The sequence below is a fragment of the Lacerta agilis genome, chromosome 13 (genome assembly GCF_009819535.1).
Source record: "Lacerta agilis isolate rLacAgi1 chromosome 13, rLacAgi1.pri, whole genome shotgun sequence".
NCBI classification, from domain to species: domain Eukaryota; kingdom Metazoa; phylum Chordata; class Lepidosauria; order Squamata; family Lacertidae; genus Lacerta; species Lacerta agilis.
Window position 1 is genome coordinate 47,128,813 of NC_046324.1, and position 16,128 is coordinate 47,144,940.

At 47.2% G+C, this 16,128-nt stretch overlaps 1 protein-coding gene across 6 annotated transcripts in view; it reads right to left on the bottom strand.

The window, feature by feature from the left end:
* The window catches only part of MPRIP (myosin phosphatase Rho interacting protein), a 145,215-nt gene that overhangs the window by 106,115 nt on the left and 22,972 nt on the right, over nucleotides 1–16,128 (bottom strand). For 5 of the 6 annotated variants that reach the window (XM_033168086.1, XM_033168088.1, XM_033168089.1 and 2 more), the window contains exon 3: nucleotides 15,274–15,339. The exons of the other annotated variant lie outside the window; for it this stretch is intronic. In XM_033168086.1, coding sequence (XP_033023977.1) covers nucleotides 15,274–15,339 — 66 coding nt within the window. The remainder of the gene's footprint in view (nucleotides 1–15,273; nucleotides 15,340–16,128) is intronic. 6 annotated transcript variants of the gene reach the window in all.

Below are 16,128 nucleotides of genomic sequence, written 5' to 3' on the forward strand. Positions count from 1 at the left end.
CCATCTGGCTGGGTCCCCCCAGCCACTCTGGGCGGCCTCCAACAGATATTAAAATACATTAAAATATCACAGATTAAAAACTTCCCTAAACAGGGCTGCCTTCAGGTATTTTCTGAATGTCAGATAATATAAGGATCTGGTGACTTCTGTTTCAGTGTATCTGAAGAAGTGTGGATGGACACGAAAGCTCATACCAAAGAACAAACTTGGTTGGTCTCTAAGGTGCTACTGGAAGGATTTATTTATTTTTTATTTTGTTTTGACTATGGCAGACCAACACGGCTACCTTCCTGTAACTGAAACAATTAACTATGACACTGTTCAGCGCTCCTGCTCAGGCTCCACAGAAAAATCATTTTGGTTCTTGAAATTCATTCTGATTGTGCAGATAAAATATAACTGATGGAATTCTACAGGACGGGGGTGTTAGTGCGTGAAAACAGTCCAGATCCAAGGATCCCCAGGCAGGCACCTCCAGATGGTGGAGAGAGACATTCCCAGAATATTGAGGAATCTTGGTCGCAAGTGGCCGAAACCTAGGTGCAAAATGCGCCTGGCGCCTGGCTAATTTCGAACACTGGGTCCAACCCGTCCAGATTAGAACAGAGGAAATTGCTTTGTATTACGTCAAAGTATTTCTTCATCTAGCTGCTTCAGTACTGCTTCCTCTGACTGGGAGCAGCTCTCTGGGGTTTCAGGTAGAGAAAGGCATTTCTCATAATCTGCTACATGACCCTTTTGAACTGGAGACGCTCGGGAATAAACCTGAAACCCTCTGCATGCAAAGCCACATTGTGTCCGTCCCCCCCCTCAAATGCAACTTTCCAAATACTGTATATTCTGGCGTATAAGACTACTTTTTAATCCAGGAAAATCTTCTCAAAAGTCGGGGGTCGTCTTATACGCCGGGTGGAGAATCTGCGGCCGAGTATATCTCAAACTCTGTATTTTAACTGGAAAAGTTGGAGGTCGTCTTATACGCCCAGTCGTCTTATACGCCGGAAAATACGGTAAGCATCTTTGCCAGCAGTGCTTAAGCAGAGGCTGGACAGTCACCTGTCAGGGATGCTGTAGACATGTACAGTGGTACCTTGGTTCTCAAACACCTTGGTTCTCAAACGCCGAAAACCCAGAAGTAAGTGTTTCGGTTTCCGAACATTTTTCGGAAGCCAAATGTCCAATGCGGCTGTCGGCTATTGTTTCCGGGGCACCAGCACCAATCAGAAGTTGCGTCTTGGTTTTCAAACATTTCCGAAGTCAAACAGACTTCCGGAAGGGATTAAGTTTGGTGCTTTTTTTTTGCTATTTATTTTGCGTTTTTGTTTTCGAGGCTTTTCCGGTTAATTTGTTTTTGTGAATGTGTGGAACCCAGTTCAGCTACTGATTAATTGATTGTGTGACTGCGAAAATGGATAAAAGCCCCCCATCTAAACAATGACTATCATCAGCACAGGTAAGGAAAAAATAATAATTTTAATTTTTACCACCTGTCTTATTTATTTTATACATTGATTATTGATTTCATTTTATGGATCAATGGTCTCATTAGATAGTAAAATTCATGTTAAATTGCTGTTTTAGGGGTCGTTTTCAAAAGTCTGGAACAGATTAATCCATAGCTGTCAACTTTTCCTTTTTTTGCGGAAATTCCCTTATTCCAGTGCCGTTTCCCATTGCAAAAAAGGGGAAAGTTGACAGCTATGGCCGTTTCCCAATACAAAAAAAGAAAGGTTGACAGCTCTGGATTAATTCATTTTGCATTTTCTGTGGGGAAGAGTGCCTTGGTTTTGGAATGCTTTGGTTTTGGAATGGACTTGCTGGAACGGATTAAGTTTGATAACCGAAGTACCACTGTACTACACTGCAGCTGCTATACTGAGTAAGGGGTTTGACTAGATGACCTGGAAAGGTCCCTTCTGACTCTCATGATTCTATTAAACCTGCAAGAAGAGAGGAGCCTGCGTGCCAAACAGCAAGGGGAGGCTGAGAAGCAGAGGGAAGAAAATCACGAAGGCAGAAGACCCTAAAACATGGGTCAGCAACCATTTTCAGCTGTGGGCCAGTCCACCATCCCTCAGACCATGAGGGGGGCCGGACTATATTTTTTTGGGGGGGGGAATGAATGAATTCCTATGCCCCATAAATAAGGTAACTCAGAGATGCATTTTAAATAAAAGCACACATTCTACTCATGTAAAACATGCTGATTCCCGGACCATCCGCGGGCCGGATTGAGAAGGCCTTAGTTTGCCTACCCCTGCCCTAAGAAGACCTGTCCTTTTGGAGTCTTGTCCCGTTTAATGGACACAGGCAAATTCAGCCCCAGGCTTTCTATTTTCATCCTAAAGCTGTTTGGGAAATGCAAAGTCAGCTTTCTCATGGCGAAAACTTGCTGAAAAGACTAGTGTGTGTTGCTCAGAATACAGAAGGAGGGTCCAGAGGAAAGAATAATCCAAGGAAGCAAGTTGGACAAGCCCCAAGGAGTCTACAAAAGCAGGTCCCGGACATTTGAATTCTGAATCATGAACTCAGCAGCAAGCTGGCCAGGGCTTCTACATTCCAGGCAGCCTGTTGTGGGAATTATTGTACGTACACACAAACACACGTTCTCACAATCATTATAAATTAAGCCTTTCTGTTTCGTTCCCTTTTTAAAATGTCAGTGAGCTGTGGGGGGAGTTGGGGAGGTGGAAGTGGGTCGTTTTTATCCTAATCAGAAATCGAAAGGAAGAAAAACCTGGAAGCTGTTAATAGGATTCAACTCACAAGTGGGAAGTCTGCTTGTGGTTACTTTTTTCCAGGGTATTTTTTCCCTTTCTTTCAAAGTTTTTAAGAGATCCTAAAACACACAATTTGGGAACAATTCAGCTGAAACTTGGGATGAGCCGAAAGGGTTAAACAGCTGTTCGGGATTCCTGCCAAACGGCTCATTTTCGGCTCCAGGATTAAGTAAACAGCTCTGATATAAAAAGCGTCTCTGGCAATATAATATAAATCACAATTTCTTTTAAAAAAGAAAAAAGGGGGAGAGCCACCGAAGCTCAACGGCAAGGAACTATAAAGGGTGAATGGCAATTTTTCCGTAAATAGCTGTGACGACATGCTCTATGAAATAACTGTGAGAGAGAGTGGGATGACAGGAGCCATTTCAGTGTCTCTTTAAATATCCCATCCTACCATAAAGAAAGCAAACGCACATAAAATTTAAAAACCAGGAAGCCATTTTGGGACATATGCACAAGGTTATTAAACTGCCGCCGGGGTTCACCAGACAATATGCAGATTACTGGTGTTACACAGCACTCTTGAGAGCATGGGACCCCTTGATCTCATGGTTGTGGGTTCAAGCCCAATGCTGGGCTAAAGATCCCTGACCTTGCAGGGGGTCGGACTAGATGACTCTTGGGGTCCCTTCCAACTCCACAATTCTTTGATTTAAGAATAAGGAGACGTGCCTTTAATTCTGAGCCCTGGTAAGTAAAAAATAAAATAAAAAATGGCAACTCCTTGATCCAGGAGTCTGCTAAAGGTCCAGTCGGCGCCTCATACAGCTGTTTTGGACTACAACTCCCATCTGCCCTAGCAGAGTTGTGTTCCAGAAATCGAGATGTGGCTCTTTTGTCGACTGCCAAGCCTCTCTCTTCGAAGCTGGCCTCTGCCCTGCCTGCCTCTCCTCCTTATTTACATTTCAACCCAAGTGTTACACCGGCTTTCTTAACTCTTGCCAGAAAGAACCGCAGCCAGTTCCATTCCACCCCAGCAGGCTCCTCTCCTGCCCTTCTGGTTGCAAGTCGCCAGTGTTAAGGGGGGGGGGAGGAGAAGACGAACAGGCGCCCCAGGGAAAAACCACCCCCATACTTCTTGCGGTTAGGAAAGGGAAGGAGTTCGCAAAGCGCGGGATGTAAAATTAACAGGGAAATTTGGAAAATCAAGGGTGCTGTTTGCAAGGTAACAGAATCAGCTGGCTATGAAAATGGATGAAAACTAGTAGAAGGTTGAGAAGGCAATCAAAGAAGAAGAATGAAGCGGTAACATCAGGAATCTGACGAAAATACGTTTGCAACGGGGGTGGGAAACCTAATTACTTTTGAAAAAATGTATTAAATTCAAATAATTGGGGTGGATTTGTTAAAATTTGAAAAATAAAAAATATGAAAAAAGAGAAAAATTAACAGGGGAGATATAGAAATACGACGCAAACAAATCAGGATGAATAAGAGAAGAAGAAGAGGAAGAGTTTGGATTTGATATCCCGCTTTATCACTACCCGAAGGAGTCTCAAAGCGGCTAACATTCTCCTTTCCCTTCCTCCCCCACACAAACACTCTGTGAGGTGAGTGGGGCTGAGAGACTTCAAAGAGGTGTGACTAGCCCAAGGTCACCCAGCAGCTGCATGTGGAGGAGCGGGGAATCGAACCTGGTTCACTAGATTATTAGTCTACCTCTCCTAACCACTACACCACACTGGCTCTCTGTTGACCAACATCCCCACAAAGACATCGGAACAGATGTTCCATGAAGACAGGACAGTCTAACCTCCGCACGAGCTTTAGGTGAGCAATGATAAATAAAGGCAGGCTATTTGGGAGAGCCCCTCCTGTGCAAAGGGAGGAGCCAACCCCCACTGATCTGCTTCGCTACTGACTCTGGATGCACTCGCCCCAGGCATGCGGCCCCCAGAGCATCATCCAAAACACACACACACACACACACAGCCTGGGTTCCCTGTATCAACATGTTGAGTTTGGTTGCCCTGGCCGCATTAATGCCTCGGGGGTCCTGCAATTCCATACGGGCTCAGGACACGGGCGGTCAACTGGGAGCGGGCACAGTTTCGGGTACCTTGGGAATCCTGTGCTTTAAAAACAAGCCAGCAGGTTTCTAGACCTCAAGCTTAAAGAGCAAGTGTTACTTTAACCCCGTGGCCATTACAAGCTGTGCCACGAAGTGCCGGGAGGTTAGGGTAAGGTTACCAGATTTTTTCCAATGAATCCGGGGACACTTTAAATAAATAAATACTACACATTCGGGATGTTGATGCTGCAGGGGGGCGGCCGCTGCCTTGACCTCAACCGCCACATTTCCCCTTCCTCCGAGGCTTCTATCTCCCTTTCTCCATGAGCCTGGGCAGCCCCTGAGTTGCTGGTTCTTTGGTGGTGGTGATGGGGAAGCGGTGCGCCGTGGGTCAGGCATGGAAGGCAGAGAAGGAGGTCCAAGTGCTGCGGCGGTGGCGATGCCTCCCTTCCCATCGGAGCAGCCCCAATCCCATTCCTACTTGCGTGCAAGCAGGAGGGGGTGGAGATCCTTCAGCTGGGAAGGGAGGCTTCCCGTTGCCTAACTGAGAGATCCCTGCTCCCTCCTGCTTGCACGCAAGTAGGAGTTGGGAGGCTGCTTCGATAGGCAGCATGAAACCTCCCTTCACAGCTTAGTTGCTGGGTCAGGGAAGGTGGAGGAAGCCAGCCAGAGCCAACTGCTCTGGGCTGCTGAGACAGCCGCTACTGCGTTTCCCGGGGACATTAGATGAAATCCGGGGACATTCCGGGGATGGAATTTGTCGGGGACATCTGGTAACCCTAGGTTAGGGAGACATCTAAACCGGCGAGAGGTTGGGGGAAGCAACTGAATCCTTGTTTTTTTGGGCGGGGCGGGGAGGAAACAGAACACAACCAAGAGCTGCAACACAATCTTGGTGAGAAAAATGGTAACGAAGGGAAGAACCGACACACAATGTGCTCACATCTTCTGCAGAGAGCCTTCCCCAGGCAATATATATCTTTCCTTATTTGCAAAAAGAAAAAAAAGGGGGTGGGTGGGGGAAAGGACCGGGATAAATCATCCACCATCTTTCTCTACTCCTCCCTCCCCTCTCCCAGGAATTAATCTGAAAGCGCCGATTCCCAGCTGTTTCTGCAGCCATATGTGGAAAAAACAGTCTCATCATCGCAGCCTCCTTTACATCATCAGGAGTCTTTTACGCAGGTTTGCAGAATGCAATGAAAAATGAGCAGGCCTAAATCTCCCTGGCTGCTTACCATGGGAACAGGATGCTCGGCTGTGCTACACATTCCCCATCTCTCCCCCCCCCCCCGCTCCGCCTCCAACCACAGCTGCAGAAAACTTGAGGCAGGGAAAGAGAATACGGCCTTTGTACAACCAGCTCCGTCTAGATTTGCTGTCTAGAGAGCAAGATGCCTGCCTGAACAAACTTCGCTCACCTGAGGTTCTGGCCAGAAGCGCTGCTGGCAAAATTTTCACTAGGTATATGTTTAGATAAAGGTAAAGGTAAAGGAAGGGACGCGGGTGGCGCTGTGGGTTAAACCACAGAGCCTAGGACTTGTTGATCAGAAGGTTGGTGGTTCGAATCCCCGTGACGGGGTGAGCTCCCGTTGCTCAGTCCCTGCTCCTGCCAATCTAGCAGTTCGAAAGCACACCAGTGCAAGTAGATAAATAGGTACCGCTCCGGCGGGAAGGTAAACGGTGTTTCCGTGTGCTGCTCTGGTTTGCCAGAAGCGGCTTAGTCATGACCCGGAAGCTGTACGCCTGCTCCCTCAGCCAGAGTCACAACCCCAGAGTCGTCCGTGACTGGACCTAACAGTCAGGGGTCGCTTTACCTTTACCTTTAAAGGTAAAGGACCCCTGACAGTTAAGTCCAGTCACGGATGACTCTGGAGTTGCGGCACTCATCTCGCTTTACTGGCCAAGGGAGCCGACGTTTATCCGCAGACAGTTTTTCTGGGTTATGTGGCCAGCATGACTAAGCCGCTTCTGGCAAAACCAGAGCAGCGCATGGAAACGCCGTTTACCTTCCCGCTGGAGTGGTACCTATTTATCTACTTGCACTTTTTGGTGTGCTTTCGAACTGCTAGGTTGGCAGGAGCAGGGACCGAGCAACGGGAGCTCACCCCGTCGTGGGGATTCGAACCGCCGACCTTCCGATCGACAAGCCCTAGGCTCTGTGGTTTAGACCACAGTGCCACCCATGTCCCCATGGGTGATTGGCTTATAGGTGTGGAAAACCTGTTGACAACTGTTAACGACTGCAATTGGTCTTACAGGAAAAGGCAAGGGGCGAGACGGCTAAAGATAGCTTTGTCGTGTATAATGAGATAAGGATCCAATGTCTTTGCATATCAGCCAATCACCCATTCCCACCATCCTTCTGAGTAATACCCCTCCCCACCCTCTCACTATATATAAGGGTCTGGTGACTTCTGTTTCAGTGTACAGTATCTGAAGAAGTATGCATGAACACGAAAGCTCATACCAAGAACAAACTTAGTCGGTCTCTAAGGTGCTATTGGAAGGATTTTTTTTTTGGATTTTTTTTTTACTATGGCAGACCAACACGCCTGCCTACCTGTAATCTGAGCAGAGTTTGTCTTAAACCATCATCTCTGGTTTGGACCCAACACCAAGCCTGGACTCTTTGTAGCCTTTTTCCTGGCTTATGCCAGGACAGCACCCGAGCCGAAAGCTTCTTTAGTCAGGCTCATTCCAATTTGTGCATATAGCCCTAAATCAGGCTTCCTCAAACTCGGCCCTCCAGATGTTTTGAGACTACAATTCCCATCATCCCTGACCACTGGTCCTGCTAGCTAGGGATGATGGGAGTTGTAGGCCAGAAACATCTGGAGGGCCGGGTTTGAGGAAGCCTGCCCTAAGCCCACTGCAAAAAGCTCTTTAAAATGTATGAGGCACTTTTGCATTCATGTGTTTCAGGGGGTGGAGAAGAGAGGAGGAAGCTACCTGCCTTGCAAAAGACCAAGCCTCCACTGGCACATGAACCCAGTGGCATCAAAGTCTCTCAAAAACTGCAGCTGTGCAGAGGCTGCTCGGTGTGATGCGCGTGTGCACACACCTGGATGCCCGAGCATTTCCACCGTGCGCTCAAAACGCGCAGGGAGAGAGAAAGGAGGTATTGGGGGCAAGCTGCCAAAACCGAACCGGGAAGCACTTGGCACAAATCAGCCAATCGTGCTATGTGGGTTTTCTGGAAATATTTTAATTGGGAAAGTTTTCTGGGGGGGGGGAATTCCCCTTAAATTTTCCCAATGCAAAATAGGCTCATCCGCACCGGAAAAATTTCGGGGCTGAGGGGATCTGTAAGCCCCAAACTTCTGGAAGTCCCGTGGCTGGCTGGCCGAGGCTGCCCTGAAAAGTCACTGAACCCGACGCCTTTATTTTGCTCGTATTTAGCAAACAAAGCTTAAAGCTTCAGAACTGCCAAGCTCACCTGAACATTGTGCTTGCAGCTGGCACCCATTCATTGTTTGCTAACAAGCTTATGAAACAGAAAGTTTCCTGCACGGAATATTTTTTTGTGCCGAATTAATTTCCTGAAAATTTTCACCCTGCATCACTGAAACAAACTTTTGCTTTCTCAAGCAGCTCCAGTCTGAGTCGGGCACTGTCCCCCAAGAGGAAGTGCAATTCCTTCTCCACCGGGGCGTCCAACAATCCTCTTGTGTTCAGGAAGACAACCTCATGCACAGGGGCCCAAATGTGGCCCCTCCAGATCTCTCCATCTGGCCCTCGGGGCTTTTTCCAGACCAGCCCCTTCTTCTTAAGCTGGCAAGCAAAAACTATGCCTTTTATAAACTTGGATGAACAACTGTTGATCTGTCCCCCCCCCCTTTTGCCTACAGACCCACCAACGGCTGGCACGTGACCCCAATCCGCAGCCTCAAGACACATCTGCCAAGCCAGGGCCCCATCGTTCCACCCTACTTTATATTTAAAAAAAATGACTAGCCAGAACCGGAGACCCAGTAGCCACCATCCTGCTTTCTGTGTTGTCTACTGTTTGCCTTCGCTTGAACTCCACCATGGACGGGTGGAGGGCTAATTTCTTCCTAGCGCTGTCTAACCACCTTTGGGATCCAATTACCACAATCATCTCCTCCCTGTTTTTACAGCAAAGCTGGAGCTTTGACTGTGGCCTAATTCCTCTGGGAATCAATGCCTCCCAAGGATAGAAGGGCAAGATTTTGTTCACAAAGAAAAACAAATGCCAATGAGGCTGAAGGTCTCATTTCCGGGGGGAGAGGGCAAGGGAAGTTTTCTTCTTCTTCTTCTTCTTCTTCTTCTTCTTCTTCTTCTTCTTCTTCTTCTTCTTCTTCTTCTTCTTCTTCTTTTCCCCTTAAGCCTCCTTCCTCTGTTTGTGGAGATAACCCAACACAGCTACAGAATGCAAACATCGTGGCTAACTAGCAGCGCAGATGAACCTTCCGACCTAGTTATCCATCAGCCAAGGAATTCATGCCTGGGGATAAATGTAGACGGGTCCTTTCCTACCTCCCAGAAACAGTACGCAGGGAGGGTAGAAGTGAGCGAATGCAATGCATTATTACAGCGATCGCCCAGTTAAAGAGACATTACCAGATTCCCCAACTAACCGTCATGGTTCTGCATATGGGTAGAAAGCAAGAAGCAAGAAGATTCCTCCTTCGCAGGCCTGGGTCGAAGCAAATATAATCTCGGAAGGGAGCAAAACCATCTCGTATAAGGGATGAGGGTGAAAAAGGAGAGAGCAAAATATGGTCTGAAGCTCAACATCAAAAAAAAACTAAGATCATGGCCACTGGTCCCATCACCTCCTGGCAAATAGAAGGGGAATAAATGGAGGCAGTGAGAGATTTCACTTTCTTGGGTTCCATGATCACTGCAGATGGTGACAGCAGTCACGAAATTAAAAGACCCCTGCTTCTTGGGAGGAAAGCAATGACAAGGTGATGTCTCTGCTTTTTAAGATGCTGTCTAGGTTTCTCATTGCTTTCCTCCCAAGAAGCAGGCGTCTTCTAATTTCGTGACCACTGTCACCATCTGCAGTGATCATGGAGTCCAAGAAAGTAAAATCTCTCACTGCCTCCATTTCTTCCCCTTCTATTTGCCAGGAGGTGATGGGACCAGTGGCCATGATCTTTGTTTTTTTGATGCTGAGCTTCAGACCATATTTTGCGCTCTCTTCTTTCACCCTCATTAAAAGGTTCTTTAATTCCTCCTCACTTTCTGCCATCAAGGTTGTGTCATCAGCAAAAAGATCAAACTTATCCATCCTTAAAGAAATCAGCCCTGAGTGCTCACTGGAAGGGCAGATCCTGAAGCTGGGGCTCCAGTACTTTGGCCACCTCATGAATAGAGAAGACTCCCTGGGAAAGACCCTGATGTTGGGAAAGATGGAGGGCACAAGGAGAAGGGGACGACAGAGGATGAGATGGTTGGACAGTGTTCTCGAAGTGACTAGCATGAGTTTGACCAAACTGTGGGAGGCAGTGGAGGATAGGGGTGCCTGGCGTGCTCTGGTCCTTGGGGTCACGAAGAGTCGGACACGACTGAACAACAACAAAATATGACTTTTCTGTGCTGTTTAGCCTATTTTTTTTAGTTGTTTCATCAATCAACAAAAGGTGGTTGATTTGTAACTGTTTTACCGATGATTTCTTAACTATTTTATAGGATTTATGTCGTAATTGAGATGTTCTACTATGTTGTTATTTACCGCATGAAAGCCGCTTTGTGACTCGGGTTAGTGAAAAGAGGCACAGAAAGTTAACAAATGAAATGGAAATGAATCTGTTTTTTTCCTGCCCTGCTGATTTTGTGGGGTCTTGGCTCCTGGGCCTTCCAAGGGATTTCTGCCCTGCTCCTTCCTCCTTCCCAGACCCCATCCTCAGCTGTCTCCCCATTGTCATTTCAGGAAATATTATCCCAGTGAAAGCAGCCAGGTTGCCCGGAGACAGGGGAGAGAAATGTACGGCGCTCTAACCCGGATGATTAAAAGGATTTGGATGAAGTTCCAGCGCCCCAATTTGCAGATCTGAGAGTTCGTTTTCATACGGAGCCAAAATGCGGCTCCTTAAAGGCAGGGAAACAAACAAACAGACCTCAGAACTCGCAAGGGAAACTGAGGGAAGATCTTGCCTCCCAACACATCCCTGCGCCTGCTCCAAAGAAGCCAAAAGGGTGTGGCATCCCTTCATTACCGCGGCCTTGCAAATAAGTCTGCAAAAGTTACTAGCCTGACTTACCGCTACGTAATAAGAAGAATTACCTGTGGCTCAACAGACTGCCTGACGAAAGAACAAAGTGTCTCTGCCTGCCTAGATCAGAGTCCTCCCAACCCCAACAGAGCAGATGTGGTTACAGGTAGCCATGTTGGTCTGCCATAGTCAAAACAAAATAAAAAATAAAATAAAATTCCTTCCAGTAGCACCTTAGAGACCAACTAAGTTTGTTCTTGGTATGAGCTTTCGTGTACATGAACACTTCTTCGGATACACTGAAACGGAAGTCACCAGACCCTTAAATATAGTGAGGGAGTGGGGAGTGGTATTCGGTCTGTACATGTGCAAGTTTCTTGGTGAGGCTGATGGACTTCCATTTCATGCAGCTCAATGTGGTGCCTTCCATAGCAGATGTGGTTATTTTTTAAGGCAAAACAACGGCATCATTTTTTGCTTAGAATGTTTAGCATATTCACTCCACAAGCATCGGCCCGGCAATCCTTCCAAACAGCCCTGCAGGGCAGGCCAAGGTTATTATCCGCACAGCACAGGTAGAAGGTGTTGTGTATTGATTCAAGGGTTATCATATCTGTATTATTATTGTCTGTATTCACATTAGGGGAAAGTAACTGCCTTCCTGTTCCAGAAGGAACAGCTACTATTGGTTCATTCAAGTTGCTGCATTTGGATCCTCAGTCTTATTGGTTCCCACCAAAAGGCAGCTTTGTGATTGCTTGAGATTGTTCCCTCCAAAATGTATCCTTTCTAGCCAGTCTACTGTCCCTATAAATGTAGCTTCCCTCTCCTCAGTTCCCCAGTCTTGTTTGCCTGAATAAAGAGTGTTACATGAAGAAGGCATCTCCTGCCTGTTATGTCAGAGAGCTGAAATCACTTGCTGAATCACGATCCCCACAGAAGGGCTGAGGGAAGTACCGGTAATCCAAATTGACAGCTTCATGGTCACCAATCCCACACGGCAATAAAACTTCCAATATAGGGCGTCAGTGGAAAAGGGGACAAAATCTCAGCACATGCAACCTGGTGCCTTCTCTTTTTGAGTTGTTATTAGAAACCCTTTTAAATTATTTTATATTACAGTATATTTATAAAAAACAACATATGCAAGAAACACAGAGGTGCTTCTTCAGAGAGACCCTTATCATCCTTTGCTTCAGGTGCTGCTCACAGGTCCATCATCATCATCATCATCATTATTTTAGTTACAGGTGGGTAGCCGTGTTGGTCTGCCATAGTCAAAACAAAATCGAAAATTCTTTCTAGTAGCACCTTAGAGACCAACTGAGTTTGTTCCTGGTATGAGCTTTCGTGTGCATGCACACGAAAGCTCATACCAGGAACAAACTCAGTTGGTCTCTAATGTGCTACTAGAAAGAATTTTCGATTTTGTTATCATTATTTTAATTCCCTTCATCCCCAGATCACAGGACAGTTTAATAATAATAATAATAATAATAATAATAATAATAATAATAATAATAATAATAATAATTATTTATACCCCGCCCATCTGGCTGGATTTCCCCAGCCACTCTGGGTGGCTTCCACCAAAATCAAAATACATTAAAATATCACACATTAAAAGCTTCCCTAAACAGAATGCAGAAACACAAAAATACACAGCTCAGGAACAAACGAAAACAACAACCCCCGCCCCACACTGGACCTGATACTAAGTTTACGTTACAAACATAAAACAAGATTCTCCTCTCTTTCCTGGTCTTTTAAGAAAGCTGAAATCTAACAGGTGCAAACTGCAAACTTTCCTTGGAAAGTCAAATAACAGGGAGTTCCCTCCACCCATGTGCACTGTGCCTGTTGAACTTCTGCCTGCCATGCAAACTGTTCCAGGAATAGTAAAATAAAAACATAATATGCCATTTTAAAATGCACATGGTTCCCCCCCCCCCCAGCCACTAATGTTATTACTCCTCAGTGGGGAGGGAGAGAGAGAGTGGCTGATTCCAGACTGCTAGCGAACAACAAAATGAACAGGTGGGGTTCCCCCCCTCCTTTTAATGGTGGAACTGTGTGATGCCAGTAATGTCCAAAAGCTGTGCATCTGCACGTAGCATGTTGGCAGCTGTGGCTTAACAATCAATCCCTCCTCACGAGAAACTCTAGGAGTTGCTGTTCTGGGAGGTGAATAGGGGCCTCCTAAAAACTCTAAGCACTAATAACAACAACAGCTATTAGTATGATTATTATTTTATTTGAGGTTTGCCACACATTCAGAAATTTAAAAACCAGGACACCCTGAAAGTTGTTGAGCTTTTTTTTTTAGGAAGACCCTCAAATTGCTGAGCTTTTTTTATATATACAAACCTCAAAGTTGTTGAGTTTCTTCCCCCCCCCAAAAAAAAATGACAAAAAACCCACGATTTTTCAATTGACTTGAATTCCCCCCAGACATCAATTCCACCTTTGAAATCCAGCTACAGTAATGTCTGGGAAAATCTGGACGTACGAATTAAGTTCTTAACCCGAGGTACCACTGTATAGCGTTGGAAGGAACCCTGAGAATCATCTAGTCCAGCCCCTTGCAATGCAGGAAAATTCAGCTGTCCCATACCAGGATCAAACCTGCAACCCCCGGCGTTTTCAGCACCACCCTCCAACCCACTGAGTTATCCATGCTTTGCTATACAGCGGCACCTTGGTTCTCAAACTTAATCCGTTCCGGAAGTCCGTTCCAAAACCAAAGCGTTCCAAAACCAAGGCACACTTTCCCATAGAAGGTAATGCAAAATGGATTAATCTGTTCCAGGCTTTTAAAAACAACCCCCAAAACAGCAATTTAACATGAATTTTACTATCTAACGAGACCATTGATCCATCAAATGAAAGCAATAAACAATGTACTGCAGTCACACAATACACCAATCAGTAACTGAACTGGGTTCCACACAGTCACAAAAACAAAACAAAAAGAGCCGCAAAAATAAAAATGCAAAATAAACAGCAAAAACAGACAGATCTCAGCGTAATGCTCAAAACGGAGCACGTTCGGCTTCCGGAAAAAAGTTTGCAAACCAGAACACTTACTTCCGGGTCTGCAGTGTTGGAGTTCCAAGTTGTTTGAGTACCAAGGCGTTTGAGAACCAAGGTACCACTGTATTATGTTATAAGCAACTGGCTGGGGCTGGTGGGGGCTGTGACCCCAAACACAACCACTTGCAGATGCGTAAATTGTAAGCAGCCACCTGGGGATAGCAGAAGACCGAGTGACCACTGCGTGACTGAATCATTTAAATTAAGCCCAGGCTTAGGACGCAGAGTACAGCATGCGGCCCAGCCCTGCCCAGACACTCCCAGAACGGCAGAATAAACACCAAATCCCTAAAGGGGAAGAGGAAACAGAATGCCACCACCACGTGTGGCTGGCTGCACCCACTACTTAAAGAAAACAAAGCTAAAAAAGGACAGAGACCTGTCAAGCCACTTTGGGATATGAAGGCGTGTCACCCGGAGTCAAGAGGCTGTCTGAACAGCCGCCCACAACAGCTAAGAAAGAAGCAAGTGGGGGGAAAGGGACGGATCCAGCTCACAAAGTGCGGAACGGCCAGGGAGGGAGAAAGCAATAACCTTTCACGTTTGGGCCTGTCCCATATCTCATGTACTAATGTACGGAAGTGAGAGCTGGACCATCAAGAAGGCTGATCGCTGAAGAATTGATGCTTTTGAATTATGGTGACTCTTGAGAGTCCCATGGACTGCAAGAAGATCAAACCTATCCATTCTGAAGGAAATCAGCCCTGAGTGCTCACTGGAAGGACAGATCCTGAAGTTGAGGCTCCAGTACTTTAGCCACCTCATGAGAAGAGAAGACTCCCAGGAAAAGACCCTGATGTTGGGAAAGATGGAGGGCACAAGGAGAAGGGGACGACAGAGGACGAGATGGTTGGACAGTGTTATCGAAGCTACCAACATGAGTCTGACCAAACTGCGGGAGGCAGTGGAAGACAGGAGTGCCTGGCGTGCTCTGGTCCATGGGGTCACGAAGAGTCGGACACGACTGAACGACTGAACAACAACAACAACAAATATCTCAAGCGTGGCACCTCCACGAAAGAGAACTGGGAGCACGCACAACCCAGAAAACACCACGGCTCCGGGGAAAATGGCAACACCCGCGGCCGACTCGATTTTGCCTCCCAAAAAAGGCGAAGCCGCCCCAAGTCTCCCGGGGTGACGGCCCACAGCAAACCCGCCTAAGGAGGAGAGACACCTCCTGCTTCACCCGGTAACTCACCATCTCATCCAGGGCGTAACGTAGTAGGCCGTGCTCGTAGAGGATGAAGAACCGGCGCTGCCATTTCTAGGAGAGAGGACAAGGAGGCGTGAAAAGGGAACGCGAGAAGCTTTGGGCAGACCCTGCATCTTTGTTAGGAGAGCACCTACCCCGTTCCCCTCACAGAGCCACAATTCCCAGAGTTCCACGGGAAGAGGGGATAACCCCTCTGGGAATTGTAGCGCCACAAGGGGGACATGGGTCAACTTTCAGCAGCCTTCACAAACGACAGGATTCTTTGTGGGGGAAAGATCACTGTGTGGTGCGGATGGAGCCTTAGAAGCCAGGTGCAAAAAACAGGTGCTCACCCTGGCTTAAAAGGTAAAGGTAAAGGGACCCCTGACCGTTAGGTCCAGTCGCGGACGACTCTGGGGTTGCGGCGCTCATCTCGCTTTACTGGCCGAGGGAGCCGGCGTACAGCTTCCGGGTCATGTGGCCAGCATGACTAAGCCGCTTCTGGCGAACCAGAGAAGCTCACGGAAACGCCGTTTACCTTCCCGCCGGAGCGGTACCTAGTTATCTACTTGCACTTCCGTGCTTTCAAACTGCTAGGTTGGGAGGAGCAGGGACCGAACAACGTCGCGGGGATTTGAACCGCTGACCTTCTGATCGGCAAGCCCTGTGGTTTAACCCACAGCGCCACCCGCGTCCCCACCCCGGCTTAGTCAGTGCTTAATCCAGATGTCTCTGTTACCCAGCAGAGAGGGAAATGACGCTTGGAGGAGAGGCAATCTTCCCTCCACCCACAGATTCACGAATGTGGGTCGGCCTGAGGAGTCAGCCGCTATTTGTGGCGATCGCTGACCTCGTCCTTCC